At 44.7% G+C, this 15,667-nt stretch overlaps 3 protein-coding genes across 9 annotated transcripts; 1 reads left to right on the forward strand and 2 right to left on the reverse strand.

Annotated features, from left to right (window-relative positions):
• The first annotated feature begins 983 nt into the window (after positions 1-983).
• Positions 984-4,198, forward strand: LOC115663501 (putative HVA22-like protein g). The gene is made up of 7 exons (XM_030585503.2): positions 984-1,298; positions 2,033-2,079; positions 2,181-2,279; positions 2,370-2,426; positions 2,528-2,591; positions 2,739-2,948; positions 3,614-4,198. Exons 2-7 carry the CDS (start codon positions 2,048-2,050, stop codon positions 4,025-4,027), a joined length of 876 nt encoding a protein of 291 aa, XP_030441363.1. The 5' UTR covers positions 984-1,298; positions 2,033-2,047; the 3' UTR covers positions 4,028-4,198.
• A 1,202-nt stretch (positions 4,199-5,400) lies between these two features.
• Positions 5,401-7,158, reverse strand: LOC115663499 (WEB family protein At1g75720-like). Its single transcript, XM_030585499.2, has 2 exons — positions 6,911-7,158; positions 5,401-6,137 (listed from the first exon to the last, which is right to left on the reverse strand). The coding sequence occupies exons 1-2, from the start codon at positions 7,043-7,045 to the stop codon at positions 5,592-5,594; spliced, it is 681 nt and encodes a 226-aa protein (XP_030441359.1). The 5' UTR covers positions 7,046-7,158; the 3' UTR covers positions 5,401-5,591.
• Positions 7,159-8,699: 1,541 nt separating this feature from the next.
• LOC115663500 (uncharacterized) lies at positions 8,700-14,942 on the reverse strand. 7 transcript variants are annotated; one of them, XM_056317255.1, is made up of 15 exons: positions 13,963-14,314; positions 13,517-13,874; positions 13,050-13,216; positions 12,774-12,831; positions 12,049-12,164; positions 11,645-11,852; positions 11,437-11,558; positions 11,285-11,358; positions 11,142-11,208; positions 11,001-11,061; positions 10,848-10,908; positions 10,640-10,730; positions 10,225-10,554; positions 9,930-10,139; positions 8,700-9,846 (listed from the first exon to the last, which is right to left on the reverse strand). In XM_056317255.1, the coding sequence occupies exons 2-15, from the start codon at positions 13,641-13,643 to the stop codon at positions 9,397-9,399; spliced, it is 2,142 nt and encodes a 713-aa protein (XP_056173230.1). In that variant the 5' UTR covers positions 13,644-13,874; positions 13,963-14,314; the 3' UTR covers positions 8,700-9,396. The 7 variants fall into 7 exon arrangements, with proteins under 7 accessions (XP_056173230.1, XP_056173229.1, XP_056173228.1 ...); XM_056317254.1 differs by lacking the exon at positions 13,963-14,314 and adding an exon at positions 14,927-14,942 and having other exon boundaries at positions 11,285-11,558; positions 13,517-13,864; XM_056317253.1 differs by lacking the exon at positions 13,963-14,314 and adding an exon at positions 14,615-14,629 and having other exon boundaries at positions 11,285-11,558.
• Positions 14,943-15,667: the final 725 nt, after the last annotated feature.

Here is a 15,667-nt window from a genome sequence, read left to right on the forward strand (position 1 = left end):
ATAATTTGGAATTTTTGATTTCACAGAATATTTTTTGAGATAAATGTGTCACAGTAGACCTAGTTTGAAGTTTTTTTTATCACTTTTTCCCCAGGAAAAATACCACAAAAAATCCCAAACTATATCCATTGTGACACATTTACCCAAACATTTTTTTTTTACACAAAAAATCTCAAACTATACCCATTGTGACACATTTATCCTCTATTAGGGTTCGGTTAAAAATCTCCGTTAAAACTCTGATATGGCGCTTACATGGCGCTACATCAAGAAAATTTTTTTAAAAAAAGTTACTATTCATTGTGAGTTACCGTTCATCGTCTTCGAAGTTACTATTCATCACCTTCAACCTCGCGATCGCTCGACCAAAGCTCTTCCAGAGCTCGTCCGTCGCTGCCCACTGCCGCCTAGACCTTCGAGAGCTTCGTCGTAGTTGCTGATCATGGTGACCGCGAGCTTGAAGCTGGCAACCGCCATGGTCGCTCCGCTCGAGCTCGAAGCTTGGCCTGAGGGCGAAGCTTGGCCAAAGTGGATCTTCGTCTTCAACTTCGCATCGTCTTCCTCTTATTCGTTATCATCTGAACAAAGGGAGAGAGGCTCTCGACCAAGCTTCGAGCTCGAGCGGAGCGGGCCATGGCGAACAAAATAAAAGAAAAAATTATTTCAAAATATTAGAAATTTTGTTATTAAAAGATTATTAATAAAAAAGAAATTTTGTGCGGTTACTAAACGCATCTCTGTTCTTTTTTTATTCCAGAAATAGAAAATTTGGGCAGTCACCAAATCCCTTTAAATACTCAGAAATTATTTCTGAGAACAAAATCATAAAAAAAGATATTTCTGAGCAAAAATTATTTTCAAAAATAGCATAATTACCAAATGCTCCTTAAACCGTCAAGTCCCACTCCGTCGTCGTCGTCGTCGCTGCTTTTGATTGGACCCACCCACGAAACGCTCTTCCTAACATCATCCACAAGACATTTTCAAAAACTCCTCAAAACCAGTGCTACCCCTCTCTCTCTCTCTCTCTCTCCCTCTCTATCTCTGTGAGCGGGGCGTCCTCCCCTCGCCGCCGACACCGCAACGGTCCGCCGGAGCGCCGCCGCGGGGTTGCCGGATCCGGGCCTCGCTCCCCGCGCATCCTCTCGCTCTCGTTGGCGATTTCGGATCTCTGCGCACCGCTCCGTCGCGGGACTCGCGAGCTCTCCCCGCGCCTCGTTCTCGACCTTCGGTTCCCTCGCTCTTGCCTGTTGGTCCGCTTCGTGGTCGCGTTCCCCTCGAGGCCTGTAATCGGAGAGGTGCGCCGCTGATTTCCGGTCGGTATTCATTTTTGTCCGTGTTCGGGTAGTTCGGCGCGCCGCCCTATCCGGATAAGTCGCCGAGTAGATTTCACGGGATGAGAGTCGTAGCAGCATTCTTCCGTGCTGATTTCCGCCGCCGCCGTCTCGCGCCTTCCGGATTCCGATTCGTCGATCTGGATCGAGACGTTTAGGATTTTGTTCTCGAGCCACGTTCTCGAGTCGAGCATTCTTGGTTGCATCGTGGTCCTCTGGATGGTTTCGAGATATTTCCTGGGGCCAATTTCTTGCCCTAGTTCTTTTCGTATCCCGTGTTTGCTTGCTTGCTTGCTTGCATTCTCGAATCTCGCGTTTCCAGATTTTCTGTGGCTTGAGCTATTCGGACGCCGAGAAACTGCAGGAAAAAATGAGAGAAACGTCTTTTGCAGCCGCGGCTTCCTTTCGCCTGTTAGATTTGGATTCGGCTTTGATTGAACTCCTAGGCACACACTGTGGAGAGAATTTCTCTGTTCTGACACTATTTAGTCGGCAGAGAGTGAATTTGAAGAGGCATAAACGTGTTGTTTAGCTCGGAACATTGGGTTCTTCGCGGAATAGTTAGCACCGTACCGGTCGAGTAGTTGATATGCATCATGATTAATTATGTCTACAGAGACCTGCAAACTTTCGTCTCGGTTGGACTCTTATGTTTTGTGTGATTGGAGCTGAGCTGTTTTTGGTTTCTGCTCGTGTAGGTGTAGGTCCACAACATGATTGGATCCTTTCTTACCAGAGGACTTGTGTATGTATTCGGATCTTTCTTTTTTTTCTTTTTAGAAATTTGCTAAGGAGCTAAATTGGTTTGATGGTAGATGTTAACTTTGACCTCTTACTGTCTGTCAGATTGGTCTTTGGCTATGCCTATCCAGCATACGAGTGCTACAAGACGGTTGAAAAGAATAAGCCGGAGATCGAGCAACTGCGCTTTTGGTGCCAATACTGGTATCTCTCGCCTTACTGAGTTGCCATTTGTGTCTTCAATGTCTGTGGAAAGTATCGGTCGTGGTGATTCTTCTTGCTTGTGAGCTGCAGGATTTTAGTAGCTGTTTTGACGGTTGGCGAGAGAATTGGCGATACTTTCGTTTCATGGTAGGGAGTTGAGTCGGCATTGTGAATGCTTCTTTATACTTTGGCAGCAGTCACTGGGTTCTTATGCTGGTCTCAATTCTTCTCTTTGTTTCCTATCGAAGGGTTCCTATGTACAGTGAAGCCAAGCTGGCGTTCTTTATATATCTCTGGTATCCTAAAACAATGGTATGTAACTTTCTTGACATTGGTGACACGTTGCTTTTTGATTTCTTTCTCCATTTTCAATGACCAAGTCTGTCTTTGACCAATGATCACGTGGAGTCAAACTCTGTAGAACCTTATGTTCTTATCCTTCATGTGTGGTTCTGACAGGGAACAACCTATGTCTATGATTCGTTCTTCAGACCATATGTTGCAAAGCACGAGAGTGACATTGATCGCAACTTGTTAGAACTGAGGACTCGAGCTGGAGACTTTGCAGTTATGTACTGGCAAAGAGCTGCAAGCTATGGTCAGACGAGAGTTTTTGAGATTTTGCAGTACGTAGCTTCTCAGTCGACACCAGTGCCACGCCCTGCCCAGGTACCATGTGTAAATGCCCTATTGTTAATCTCAACAAGTTCTGATTCTGCAAAATTATGGAGTTGACAGTTTCTTTGGAGTTTGGACCTCATGTCCTAGTGGGTGATTACTAGGAAATGATGTCACACTCTCAAGTGTGAGAAGAGATGCTAGGATCCTTATATGTTTCTAAGGGGAACCACTGATGTGAGATTTCCCAAAGATTTTAGCAATACGTCATACTCAAGTTCGATGTAAGAAAACGTCTGACTTGCTTTGGTTAACTACATGAGATAAAGTAGGTGCTTTGATCTTCTAGGCAGTGGGTTAACCGGGCGAGTTTCTTTTCTTTCGTAGAAGACCGCAAGAGTTGTTTCTTTGTGTCTGAATCACGAACAGGCTGCTGATCCATGAGTTGTGGTGTTATCATAATATATTCTGAGACTGTTTTTACTTTAAACTTGCGAGATTAAAGTTAACCGGGCGAGTTTCTTTTCTTTTGTAGAAGACCGCAAGAGTTGTTTCTTTGTATCTGAATCACGAACAGGCCGCTGATCCATGAGTTGTGGTGTTATCATAATATATTCTGAGACTGTTTTAACTTGCGAGATTAAATCAGGAATCATATCAAACTACACAACATGCTTTTGTTTTAGGCAATAACTATCTGACATTGTAAGTTACAGCCACCACAGCAAGGTAATAGAACTCGCCCGGCGAATCGCCAACCTACTCCGAAAGTTCAGGTTGAGAATGAGGAGCCGCCATCCCCTACTTCAAGTACATCATCAATGCAGGAGGCGAAGGATGTGGCAGAAGTGGCAGGTCCTTCGAACGTGCCCAAAGCAGCTCCTCCTCCGTCAGCTCCTCCAGCTCCTCCAGCTCCTAAGACGGCCACTGTTTCAGAAGATGCCACCCAAGTGGCGTCCAGCGAAGCCGCAGATAAACAGATTGAAGCTCAGCCATCTACCTCGACCGAAAACGGCAATCCTGCCCCGAAAGAAACCGTGATGGAAGAGACACTCCGCCGGACACGCGGCAGATTGAGGAAAGCCCGTTCTGCCCCAGCCAGAAAGGAAACGGATTCGGAGACATCTTGATGTTGGCTTGCGAAAAGTAGAATTTAGTTTGGTTGATGGACCGTAACTGGTATTGGAACCAAATGATGTTGATATAAATTTGTTGTCCCATGTCTCTCATTCTTTAAATTGCCTTTGTTTTTGGACATCCCCCTCACCGATAAAAAGTAAAGGGGACTTTGATATTTTCCAGCGGGGTTGCTGACGCGACCAACGACCGGACCGGACCGGATCTCTTTTACTGATGTCACGGATGGTGCAATTTTAGCTGTCGGGCGGGTTGCTTCTCGTGACATTGTACGTACGAGGTTTTTGATCGATCTTTGCCGTGACTCTAGTTATGGTAGTACATTTTCGTACCCGAGAGAGCGCTTCCAAGGCGTTTGGTGTCGAAATGGGGAAACCGAAATGCTTCGCGATAGCTTAGTCAGGCAGGATAGCTTTATAGTTTGTAGTGGTTGTTGACTTGAACAAGTCGCATTCTGACCTGGAAAAATGATATTAGGAGCCCATGTCGTCAACTCAATCATTTACTGATTTGCATGTGAATCGAACTGGAATTTCTCACTAGTCCCAACATTTGGTCTTGTTTTTTCCCTTTTTTAGGTTGGTCGCTGTCTAGGCTGATGGGATTGCGATTGGGGTTGTTGAGCGCGCGCTTGCGTAGTCTTCCATTTTCCTAAGGACAAAAGCTACCAAAACTATAAATTATGCTCACTGTGACACAGTTACTCTAAATTTTTTTTGTGTCACAAAAATTTCAAACTTGTACTTACGTAACACATTTACCTTCTGTCAAAGACAACAGTTAAAAATCTGCCCATATGAACGCTAGAAAGCAAACAGTGCTAACATTACGCAATGAAATAAAAACGACGTTATTTTGATTGAAAAATCATCTAATGGAACCTCAATGGAGGAGGGTAAATGTGTCACATAGGTATAAGTTTTTGGTTTTTTATGTAACAAAAAAATTATGGTAAATGTGTCGCGGTAGGCAATTTTTAATGTCACAAAAGAAAATTCAGGGTAAACGTGTCACAGCGAACATAGTTTGGAGTTTTTGTGGCTTTTGTCTTTTTTAATCAACACTTTGAGCAAGTAGTCCATCAATTGGATCATGTAACCTTCACCAATAAAAGGGAAGATCAACCGTAGATGGAATTAGCTGCGGATGTGAAAACGTATACCAGGCAGCGACATAAATCTCACGAATCTCAGCTTAAGGGGGAGGGTCTCGTTATAAAGAAATTTTCTCATGAAATTTCATATGAATCGATATGAGATTTACTAAAATCACACCAAGCATTTAGCTGCTGGGGTTTTGAATTCTTGGATAATTAGAAAAATTAGTACGCCGTGGATAATTGAAATTGAGGGAGCACTTCTAGGCGCAGAACATAACCTTTATTTCTTGCTCGAAATACACCCGAAAATACATGATTCATTGGAGGAATACGGCTCGAATTCCACACCATACACATCAATCCAGCCACCAAATTAACAGTTCTCAGCATCTCACGTCCTTCTCTACGATCAAACACATTAAGAGGTTGTCCCCAATGGTTGAAGACAGAAAAATAATTTACATCCAGTCTCGGACCGATGCAACTTCTTGGTGATGCGAATGTCCCTTCCTCTTTGACAAAATCTCTCCGAGCAGAGGAATCAATGGCTTCTTCTTCTTCTTCTTCTTCGTCTTCTTGTTCCCTGTCGAAGGATGTCCCCGCCATACTTCGTCGTCGCTCTGCGGAGTCGGTGCTCGGTCGGCGAAGGTCACGTACCTTTTCTCACGAAAGCCCGCCTTCTCGTCGTCGTCGTCGTCGAACCACAGCGCTTCCGCACGCTCGGACTCAGTCGGAGCCTCGACGGACTTGACGTCTTTGACATCCTCCTCTTCCTCCTCTTCTTCTTCCTCCTCCTCTATCGATTCAGCCACCGTGTTGATGGGGTGCTTGTAGGATTGCTGCTTCCTGAGCCGCGCCAGCTCTTGCTTCGTGCGTTCGAGCTCTTGTTGTAGGGAGGAGAGGGCATCGGCCATTCGCACGCCTTCTTCTCTCGCCTCCTCGAGCCTCCGTTTGGCTTCTTCCAATTCTGCTGTGACTCTCCCAATCCTGGAGGCTCCTCCAATCTAGAAATGTAACGAATAATTTCTGGTTATTGTTCAATCTACTTGACCAATTATCCGATAGCAGAGTGACCCTATAGTGTTAGTGGAATTATGACACAACCTAGTCATGCATGCTCTACAAGTATGTCAATAAATATATAAAGATATACTTACATATATATCATTTAATATGTCAGATTAATGTATGTTTCACTTTATCTAGTGGACCCGATATGGTCGCCAAAGGATAATAATGTAAATCAAAGACAGTCCACTTGGAACAATTTTTTTTGTAAGGTACGATTTAGATGCTTGCTTCTAATCGCATCCACTTCTTATCAACAGGGACCCGTAAAACTGAAAGCCAAAGTGATTATTGATCCCCTAATAAAGTTCAAGTTTAGTATCATTCCATGTCTTGCTGGAATGATGAAATCCAATTGAAGCGAATACTCTATGAAAAGTTGGCTAATAATTGTTACTTTAATTACGCGTCGCGCTACATCGAGAGATGATTGTGAATTTATTGAAAATGACGGACAATGATCATTGTCATTTCCTGTTGTTTAATCCCTCTCGAAAGAATTCAAAGCACCAAAAAAATGTCACCATCGAATCAACACGGCAATCAGTGACTAGATATGATAATAACATTAGAGCCAGCTTAAAGTAGAAGAAGCACTTATGATGTGTGATAAGTAATTAGACATGAGACCAGGCAGAAAGTGACAGTAGTTTGTGAGCAAATCACTGAATGAGAGTGCGACATGTTTAACAGGCAGCTCTGAACTCACGTCTTTGGTTTTGTTACCGACGTAGACCTCCCCGGATAAAACCCGCTCGCCGAACAGCGAGACCGCCTCTCTCACTGACCGGAAAGGTGGTCTCGTGTCGATCTCCGCCCTTTCATTTTCTCCTCCAGAGTCCATGAATGCTGAGCGCCCGTGTGTCAGAGAGAGAGAGAGCTGGTGAAAGGTGGCAACAAGGATGAGCTTTTTATTAAGATCTTAGAGAGAGAGAGAGAGAGAGAGGTGGGAGGAGAAAAGGAGAGAACGGTGGTTGCAGGCTGTGGGGAGAGAGATTTGGTCAAGGCAAGAGGGAGCAACAAGAATATCAGGAAGAGAGGCTCCTTTTCTTGGCGTCCACTTCACTGGAATTCTGTTAAAATTTTCCTAAGGTGAACAGAGCTGGTGGGTCAAATGTCGTCTTCATCTTATGGATCTCTGGTGGGCTCTTCGTCAGCTCTATGTATGCATGTATATATGGAGTATTTCCTTCAGTAGTCGTGGTGATTAAGTGCATGATCTTGCCTTACAGAGGGAACCCTTACTGCTACTTGGTGTTCAGGACGAGCACTTTCATCTTTTATTAAGTTTTTCTTTTTGCAGCGACGAAAAACACCTTTTTAAGTGCTCAAGTTATGGTCTTTTTTTGTTCGTCTTTCTTTTCCTTTTTGCCGTCAAATGGTAACTTGTTCATATCATGGATTACCAATATTACCAATAGCAGAGTTCCGCACTCGCTTTGTAACACAATATTTGGATCATTAGAGCCGTTTCCGAGACCTAAACTCGGTGAAGAGGCTCTAAAAGCACGGGTTTTTCGAAGTGGTCGAGCACGTCATCATAACTCCACCAAAATGCTAGCAAGCCTTTGTGGGGCACATGAAAAGCGAATCTCTCTTGCCTTCGGCTTTCCTTAAGTTAGCTTCCCTTAATTCAAGAGTAATAGAAAGAAATATCTAGACATCCCATCATTAAGTGCAGGGATCCAATACATTTGCTATGGCCAATCTGCATCCTCTCATGGAGTGGATTGGAAGGATTCTCTGGCATTCTCCACTTGCTAAGGCCAAAAGGAGAGCGACGTCTCAGCTGAAGCAGCTCGACTATCGTCACTCGATTCCTCGTACTAACTTCAACTCGTTTCAGCTTCCGGCTTCTAGCTCGGTAAACAAATATGCCCTGTATGTTTTCATTTTCCCCTGAAAATATGATGCTTCGTGCTAAATTTCAATGGGGTTTTAACAAGTGAGAATCATACAATAAATTTCCTTCGGCGACAAAAGTGACTTATGATGTGACGTGATACCTTTCAATGGATCTGACAAGTGAGACTCTTACGACATGCGATGTTTAGGCATGATTTTTTTGTTATCTGAAGAAGCGACGAGATGCCCACACAAGCTCTCATTCCTCTCGTTTCTCACTTGATTTGGTGAAGAAAAGGCAACTAAGGGGTTATCTTTTGCTATCTTTGAATCTGCTTTATTGCGGCACTCATGAGCAGTTTTTGTGCCAGACTTTACCCTTTCTTCCAATCGAGCCTCGTAGAAAATTTTCTTTAAGGTGCACGCCAGAGGTGCCCGTGAAATGTCGATCCAGGAAATGCTCAAGCCGGTACCAGTCAAGCCCCGGACCCGAGCTCTGTCGGGAGCATCCACTACCATATCACTTCCTAAGAATGTTAGGCCTACTATATGCCACCTCTTCTCATCGTAATTCATTACCATGAGGAACGTAGCTTTTAAGTCCCTAATCGAAAGCTGACTTCGAATCCTCCCCGCCGCCGATACGGCAATCGTCATCAAAACATACACATGTGAAATATATGAAAATTCAATCGTCATCTAAATATATACATGTGAAATATACCTAAGGTTTTGCAAAAGGAAATGTCCTACCGTTTAACTATTGAAACTTCAAGCTCTCTACTAAAGACTCCATACAAGCAATTAAGCATTTGAAGAATCGTTCCTCTTCCCTCAAGTCTTCCTCCAGCTTTTAGTACCTCTAACAAAGTATCAACACCTGAGCCAGAGTGCCTGACCTGTACATCACATGTGGAAGAACAGGAACAAAATGGCTCTATATGTAGATGAGATTAACTAAAGTTCGCAGAAGCTGTCCATATATAAGAGAGAAACTGTAGCTTCTCCCTCAGCCCAACGAGTTAAGAACTCAAACACCAAGAGATGGATCTATTCAGGGGTTGAGCCACCACTTATGCGTAGAAATATCTCGCCGATGAAGCCTCGAGTTTCCTCCAATCAATCTGCACTTCTGCGCATCTTATAAGAGTTGAGTTATGAATGGTGTCTTCATTGATTATGCCCCACTTGCATACAAGTGCGTCCTCGTTCTTCACCGCTACTTCAACTGGTCAATGATGGCCACCAATCAGAGTCCAACACACATTGTCCATGGGAGCTCAATTTCGATTTGCTCATCTCAAAGTTGAAGAGCATTCAGCAGCTCAATTCAAAGCCGCACACCTCACTTCAAAGGTGCTCGTTGCATAGTAGCTGCAATGGCAATGAGCCACCAGTGTAAAACCGGGCCGTGGTTTCTTGGTAAACAGAGTGGGGATGGTGGTCTTGCCTTTTCATGCCATGATGAGGCATTGATGAATTAAGGGAAGGGAGCTGGTGATGAAGATGATTCGGTATGGGAGTGTATTTAGGGCCGAGTACTTCGAGTGCAGAAGGTGAAGGAGGAAGGACTGCTTGAGGACGTGGGATCAGGGTAGGACACCCTCGTATTCCACCTTGCCAACTAGGATACTGAGCCATGGTCTTGGAATTAGCCACAGCCACAGGCTTGCACTGAGCCGATACTTGGGCTGCCCAAAGCAGCTGTTGATGTTGCTGTTCCTTAGCCGAAACCATTGTCCCATTAAGCACAGACGGAGATCCAGAACTGCCAAGGAAGCCAGGTAGCTGCATCTGGCCCTAGAACAAAATTGCAAGCTCATTGTTGACATGTTGTAATGCGATTATAGACAATGGATGAAGGTTCCCAGCAAGAAGCAAACCTGCTGCAATGCTACTCCTGAGAGCTGGTCGCAGTAAGCAGACAAATAATGATTTTGACCCATGGAGATATGTCGTTGAGTAAGAGAATCAACATAAGGAAAACTCAGTTGGGGCCGAGCCTCTGACTTGTCTACTCTTCCAGCACTACCACTGGTATTCCTGAAATTGACCCCACCACCTCCAGCCGACAGAGACAGGAAATCGAAAGCCTGCAGAGACCGATCAGGAATAAGGACGGAGGGAAAGAAGAAAAAAAATGGAAAAGGTAAATGAAAGAAGACATGACGAGCTGACCAGCTTCTCCGATTTGGGGAATATTGAAGGTGGACATGCGACCTGCCTATCTTGAGTGTGGTTCTTTGGCAGAAGTGTAACACTTCTAACCTCATCAAGTCTCCTTTTAGTGTCCGACTCTATGCCAGCAGCGGAAAAGACTCCACGAAACCCATTAAGGCTGATTTGGGCAAATTGTTCCTGCTTCCTGTCTTTGTCTTGTTTTATTTGCTTAGGCTGTAGCAGGCTGTCTTTACTCTCTTCCGTTTGTAATAGCCGAATGAGATGACATATATGCACATGAGTTGCACACCTCTTCCAAGGCCTTTTATCAACCAATGTCTGGAAAACCTGTGAAACATACATCATTCAGTTAATTAGCGAATTACACCTAGGAAGCAAATGAGATCAATGTAGATGATATGTCCTTTTTCACCTTTTGGGTTGACAAGCATGTATCCACTGAGCCTGGCTTCGTAGAACAGACAGCAGCGTCCAACCAGGGAGGCATCTTGACCGGACGAGACCTGTGTGGTGAAAGAGAGAATGAGAATGGAAGAGTCATAGACAAGAGAATGGAAGAGAAACTGATGGAAAGATGTGGATTGGGAAGGGCCCAAAATAGAAAAGGTAAAAGAACTCACTGCAAGAGAATGTTGGCCTCACTCGACATTGTAGATGACGCGCACAGCGACCAGGTGGTACCTTTAATCACAAAACCAACTACTAATTCCCATTTCGAAAAGCTCAGTTAAAATTACTAAACAAGATAGCGAGACATTCACAATCCTACATACAATCATTCCTCGAGTCCTTGACCATGTCCCGGTGCTCCAATTGGTTTACAGTAATTGATGCCTGAAAATGTAATTTTGTTGTCACTCCATTTTCATCAAAATTCTCACTATAGAAAGATCAAATGAGATCATCATGCTCACCAGGGGGTAATTATTTTCTTGCTTCCCTAGAGAGAGTGAGCAAGCCATCTCATCAGACTGCTTAAACCTAAGAGTATAAAGAAGAATTTCAGAATGGAGAGAGACAGAGAGAGAGAGCTATAATTAGCTGGAATACATCTTACCTATAGGCAAGGCCAAACTCGGTTGTGAAGCCCAAACCACAAGCACTGTGCGATTTCTCATAGCTTTGTTCACTCTTAGACCACAGAGGTGTTTGTTGTAGTTTAGCTTCAGTAATACTTTTTGAAACATCAAGGTGGTCTGCGCTACCTACCAAAACATGCTGTTCATTCAAATTAGGTTCACTCAAAGAAATGGCTTTTGTGGTTTCTTTAGACGATTTCTCGTCATTATCTCCAGTAGCCAGGATATCCGAGTTCAACTCTCCCTGTGCAACTGTGGAATTTGGTAAATGGCATATCAGTAAATGCATTAAAAGATAAAATAATCTAAAGACGCAGGACAAGATTATTATGGCGAACCTTTTGAGAGTGTTGAACTTTCTGTAACTTCAGGCACAGCTCCCCCACAACCATCTTTCAAAGAATCGCCGCCGGATGTGTTGTCATTAGTGGCATTGTTGGGAGATATACCAGCCAATGCATACAAGGCCTCGGCCACTTCCTCCTCATCTTTCGTGATGGACCCAGAAACAGCGGCTCTTGGGGACCAGCCTGAATTTCTTTCCTTCTGCAACAATAGTATCCGCTATACATGTAATTGGTCCCAAGAATCTATGGTCGCAAATAGAGCAAAGTATGCAAAAGAATCCATAGAACCAACTTCGAGGGGTAAGGAAAAGTGATTGTTCTATCTGGTCTTCAACTAAGTTCTCAACAAAAGAAAAAAGAAAAAAAAAAAGAAATACACTAGATTTACAGCTCACTTTGAATCTCTTTACGCCATTCTTTTTGTGCGATTCGCCTCCACGTACTGAATGGCTCGTCTTCTTCGAATCGGGCAAAGTAGGAGAGAGAGATTGACGGTTGCGTTTCTTCATGGCTGTGAATGCAAAGCAAAGTTATCCACATAGCAGATGCCTCAGATATCAATCAAGTGAGGTCTTTCCTTCACTTTCCTATTCATCTCAAAACTTTTGTGCTCCATGGAAAAGAAAAGGTCATCTTCCGGGGGGGGAAAAAGTAAGTTCAGATGCAGAAAAGAAGACAAATCCCAAACGTTACACCATCATTTTTAAGAGCATCAATGTACTTAAAAAGTCGCAGCAAAGAAAATAGTAAATTACTAAGTGACTAGAGAAAGCACGCAAGAATCTTGCGTCCATTAAAAGAAACAAAAAGGGCAAAAGAGGGAAAGGCCAAAAAAACAAATAAAGAAGAAGCTTTCAATTTTGCTTCAGTTCCAATCCATCAAACTCGAGCGCACAAACAAAAGCGAGAAACTTCTCACAAGACCCACCTAAAGCAAACTGAATTTAAACACCAACTGGGGTCTCCAAGCAGTTAATGTGAAGCATAATGGCACAACCAATCAATTAATACGAACAAAAAGATAGGGGCAAAAGAGAATATGAGAAAAACCAACGCAAAGGAAGCAAAGACAAACGCTTTTATGGCTCGCCGGCAAAGAAACGTAAGGAAAGGAGCACACCTGACCGGAGCTTCCGTGGAACAGAGGCTTTGTCGACGGCATTGCAGTCGCCCAACAACTGTACGTCCGACCACATTTTAAAGACGTCAATCGCCACACGATTCGACACGAATTTCATAATTTCGAATTGAAGAAACGAACACGAGCCGACGGCCCATTTCACTTTCGCATGCATTATTTCACAAATTCTCGAGCAGGGGCAGGGAAAATGAAAAGAGAAGACGATGATGAAGAGGGAACAAGAACTATAACAGCAGCTTCGAGATGGACAGGCACCTTTCTGGGAAGCTTCAATTTCTTCGCAGCAGCAACAAATTCGACCCCATCTTCTTCTCTGGGGGACGCACCAGAGCCCTTCTTCATTTTAGTGTCCACGAAGCTCCCACTCTTCTCGCAAACAGAGCTCAGCTTCTTGAGCTTCTCTCTCTTCGACCTCTCCAAAGCTACAAGAAAAGGAAAGCACCCCACCACCACCACCAGATAACAAAAACGAGAGAGCATTATCTTAGCAAAAACCTCTTATCACCGGACCGGACACGAGTCTACTCAGAACTGAAACGACAAAAAACGCCACGAACAAATGGCAGTTCTGTTTCTACGCGAGAAAAGGACATGTAAATTGCTTGGACCAGAAATCTGGCAGTTTAAAAATATAACAACACGCCAAATCTTAACGAAAGCGAAAACAAAAGAAAGAGAATAAAATTTCTCGTTATTATCAATTGGAGGGGATTGGAATTTACCAGAGGAGATATTATTGTTGTCGTTGGTGTGGGTGCTATGGTGAGTTCTGAGAGGTTGGCCATCGAAGTGTCGCTTTGCAGGCGAGGACCGACTGGCTTTACGCATCACGTCGCGAGTCTTGTCCATTTCTGAGTCGACCGCGAGTGAGACAATAACGACAGTGCTCTCATTTAATTTGTTCCTGCTCTCTCTCTTTTTCTCTTTCCTTTCCTTTCCTTTCCCCTGATTTTAGCGAAAGCGGCTTCGTTGGCTCACAAGAAGTTGTCGCGTCTGAGAAACGACCCCAAGAGCTGAACGACCCGGAACCAGATCTACCGCTTCGCTTCGCTCCTCTGCTTTGTTAACAACTATGCGACTCTGAAAAGCAGGAGTTGCAGATCAGAAGACCGGAGTTTTTCCATAAAGAGTTTCATGAAAAGCATAAAAGGAAGAAAAATGTGAATACAGAGCAAAAGTGTTGGCTTTGGCACCGAGGGAGAGAGAGAGGGAGAGAGGGAGTAAGCGAGAGAGAAGTACTGAAGCGAGAAGCAGTGCATATTAACTGGAGAGAAATGCTAAAAAGAAGCAAAATGGTAAAGATGGGCCAAAAAGAAGAGCAACTCGTTCCTCGTGTTCTGAGAATCTGATTCTTCCAGAGAGAGAAGAGAGAGACAGAGAGGTGGAGAGAGGGTAAAAGGGTTCATTCAGTAACCATTCGTACACAAAACGCCAAAAAAGAGAGGAAAAAAAGAAAAGGGAGAAAAACAGAAGATGGGGTTGCTCTCAAGATACTCGTGAAGAAGTAATCTTGATTCATGCAAAAACTCCGGGACGTACAGAGAGAGAGAGAGAGAGAGATCGTCTGAAAGACCCTTATCTCTGTCTTCCAAATCAATCCCCTTGATGGTTCACAATTATGAATGTGGGATTTCTCCCCCCAATCAGTCGCAGTCCCCACAGGTTGGTGCATCAGACCCGAGAACCCACCCCAATAATTTAATTCGCACCACAGACAGATTCCCACCATACAAGAAGAAGAAGAAGAAGAAGAAGAAGAAAAACATGGCAAGAGCAAAAATGCTGAGTTCTTTAGAACAAGAACTGGTTTTGATTCAAACCCAGAATCAAGAAACAGAAGAAGGAACAGAGCAGTGAGCCTGTGGACGCGAGGTGGAGGAAGAGACGGGTACAGCCCTCCTCTTCCCAAGAGCCGAAACTGATGGAAATTCTCTCTGATCCGCGAGAATTACTCACCCCAAAACTCAACTCTCTCCCTCTCTCTCTCTCTCTCTCTCTCTCTCTCTTCTTCTCCTTGCACAGCGAACGCCCACCCGACTCGCTCGCGCTCTACATAAAACCTCGCTTCAATGCATTCACCACCAAAAACGGCCTCCTGCCATAAATCTCGCATTCGCATTTACCTACGCAACTGCAACTTAACCCACCGTCTTCATTTCGCTTCTTCACCCCGCAAGATCAACGGCCCCTGCAGATCCCTCTCCCTCTCCCTCTCCCTCTCCCTCTCCGTCGCTCGCCGCCTCGTCGGCAGCAGCAGCAGCGGCGGCAGAAGCACCAAGAAATCCGACGCGCCGGCCACGTCGGACGGGCGAAGAAGCTCCCGCTCGCTCGCACCAAGAAACGCCGCCGTTGCGCCCCCCTCGCCTTTTGTCGCTTCCGCCCAACGTCCTTTTGTCTTCCGCTTCGTAACGTGTCCAGTTCGCGGTCCATGCAGGGAGTCACACTCGCTCGCACCACATCCTGCCCTGGATTTTGGGGGGAGGCCCGGATCCGGTGCGGGCGTGCTTAGCTTTTCCTGGACGGACGGTTTATCTGAACCTTTCGGGGGGCGATCCGACTGAGATCTCGGGGGTTTTGCCCCCATCGGACGGCGTCGGTCGAGGATCCCTAGATGCTTGCCACGTGGAACGTGCTCGAGTAGGACGAGGAAAATGTGGGTTAGACTTTCTAGACCAATTATTACGCGGCAACGAATATAATGACCCGACAAGGGTGGCGAGACTTTTCGCGAGATCACAAATTCGATTTACATTATCAGCGATGCTTTCAACTGCTGGTACCGAATTGCTTTGACTGTAATATATCTTGTGCGAAAAGACTTCCTTACTTAGTCGTGGCAACTGGCTCACCAATCTCAATTTTTCATTTTTTCT

This window comes from Syzygium oleosum, unplaced genomic scaffold (genome assembly GCF_021117445.2).
Source record: "Syzygium oleosum isolate NSW1041296 unplaced genomic scaffold, Sole_v2.1 Sole_v2.13, whole genome shotgun sequence".
In the NCBI taxonomy this organism is placed as follows: domain Eukaryota; kingdom Viridiplantae; phylum Streptophyta; class Magnoliopsida; order Myrtales; family Myrtaceae; genus Syzygium; species Syzygium oleosum.

Excerpts from the sequence above, each read along its gene's own strand:
- LOC115663501 (XM_030585503.2), top strand. The coding sequence starts at position 2,048 with ATGATTGGATCCTTTCTTACCAGAGGACTTGT. Across the intron at positions 2,280-2,369 it reads CGCTTTTGGTGCCAATACTG|GATTTTAGTAGCTGTTTTGA; the intron begins GTATCTCTCGCC and ends TGTGAGCTGCAG. Across the intron at positions 2,427-2,527 it reads GGCGATACTTTCGTTTCATG|GGTTCCTATGTACAGTGAAG; the intron begins GTAGGGAGTTGA and ends TTCCTATCGAAG.
- LOC115663499 (XM_030585499.2), bottom strand. The coding sequence starts at position 7,045 with ATGGACTCTGGAGGAGAAAATGAAAGGGCGGAGATCGACACGAGACCA. Across the intron at positions 6,138-6,910 it reads TCGGTAACAAAACCAAAGAC|ATTGGAGGAGCCTCCAGGAT; the intron begins GTGAGTTCAGAG and ends TTACATTTCTAG.
- LOC115663500 (XM_056317254.1), bottom strand. The coding sequence starts at position 13,643 with ATGGACAAGACTCGCGACGTGATGCGTAAAGCCAGTCGGTCCTCGCCT. Across the intron at positions 12,165-12,773 it reads TCCACGGAAGCTCCGGTCAG|CCATGAAGAAACGCAACCGT; the intron begins GTGTGCTCCTTT and ends TTGCATTCACAG. Across the intron at positions 10,731-10,847 it reads GAGGCCAACATTCTCTTGCA|GTCTCGTCCGGTCAAGATGC; the intron begins GTGAGTTCTTTT and ends TTCACCACACAG.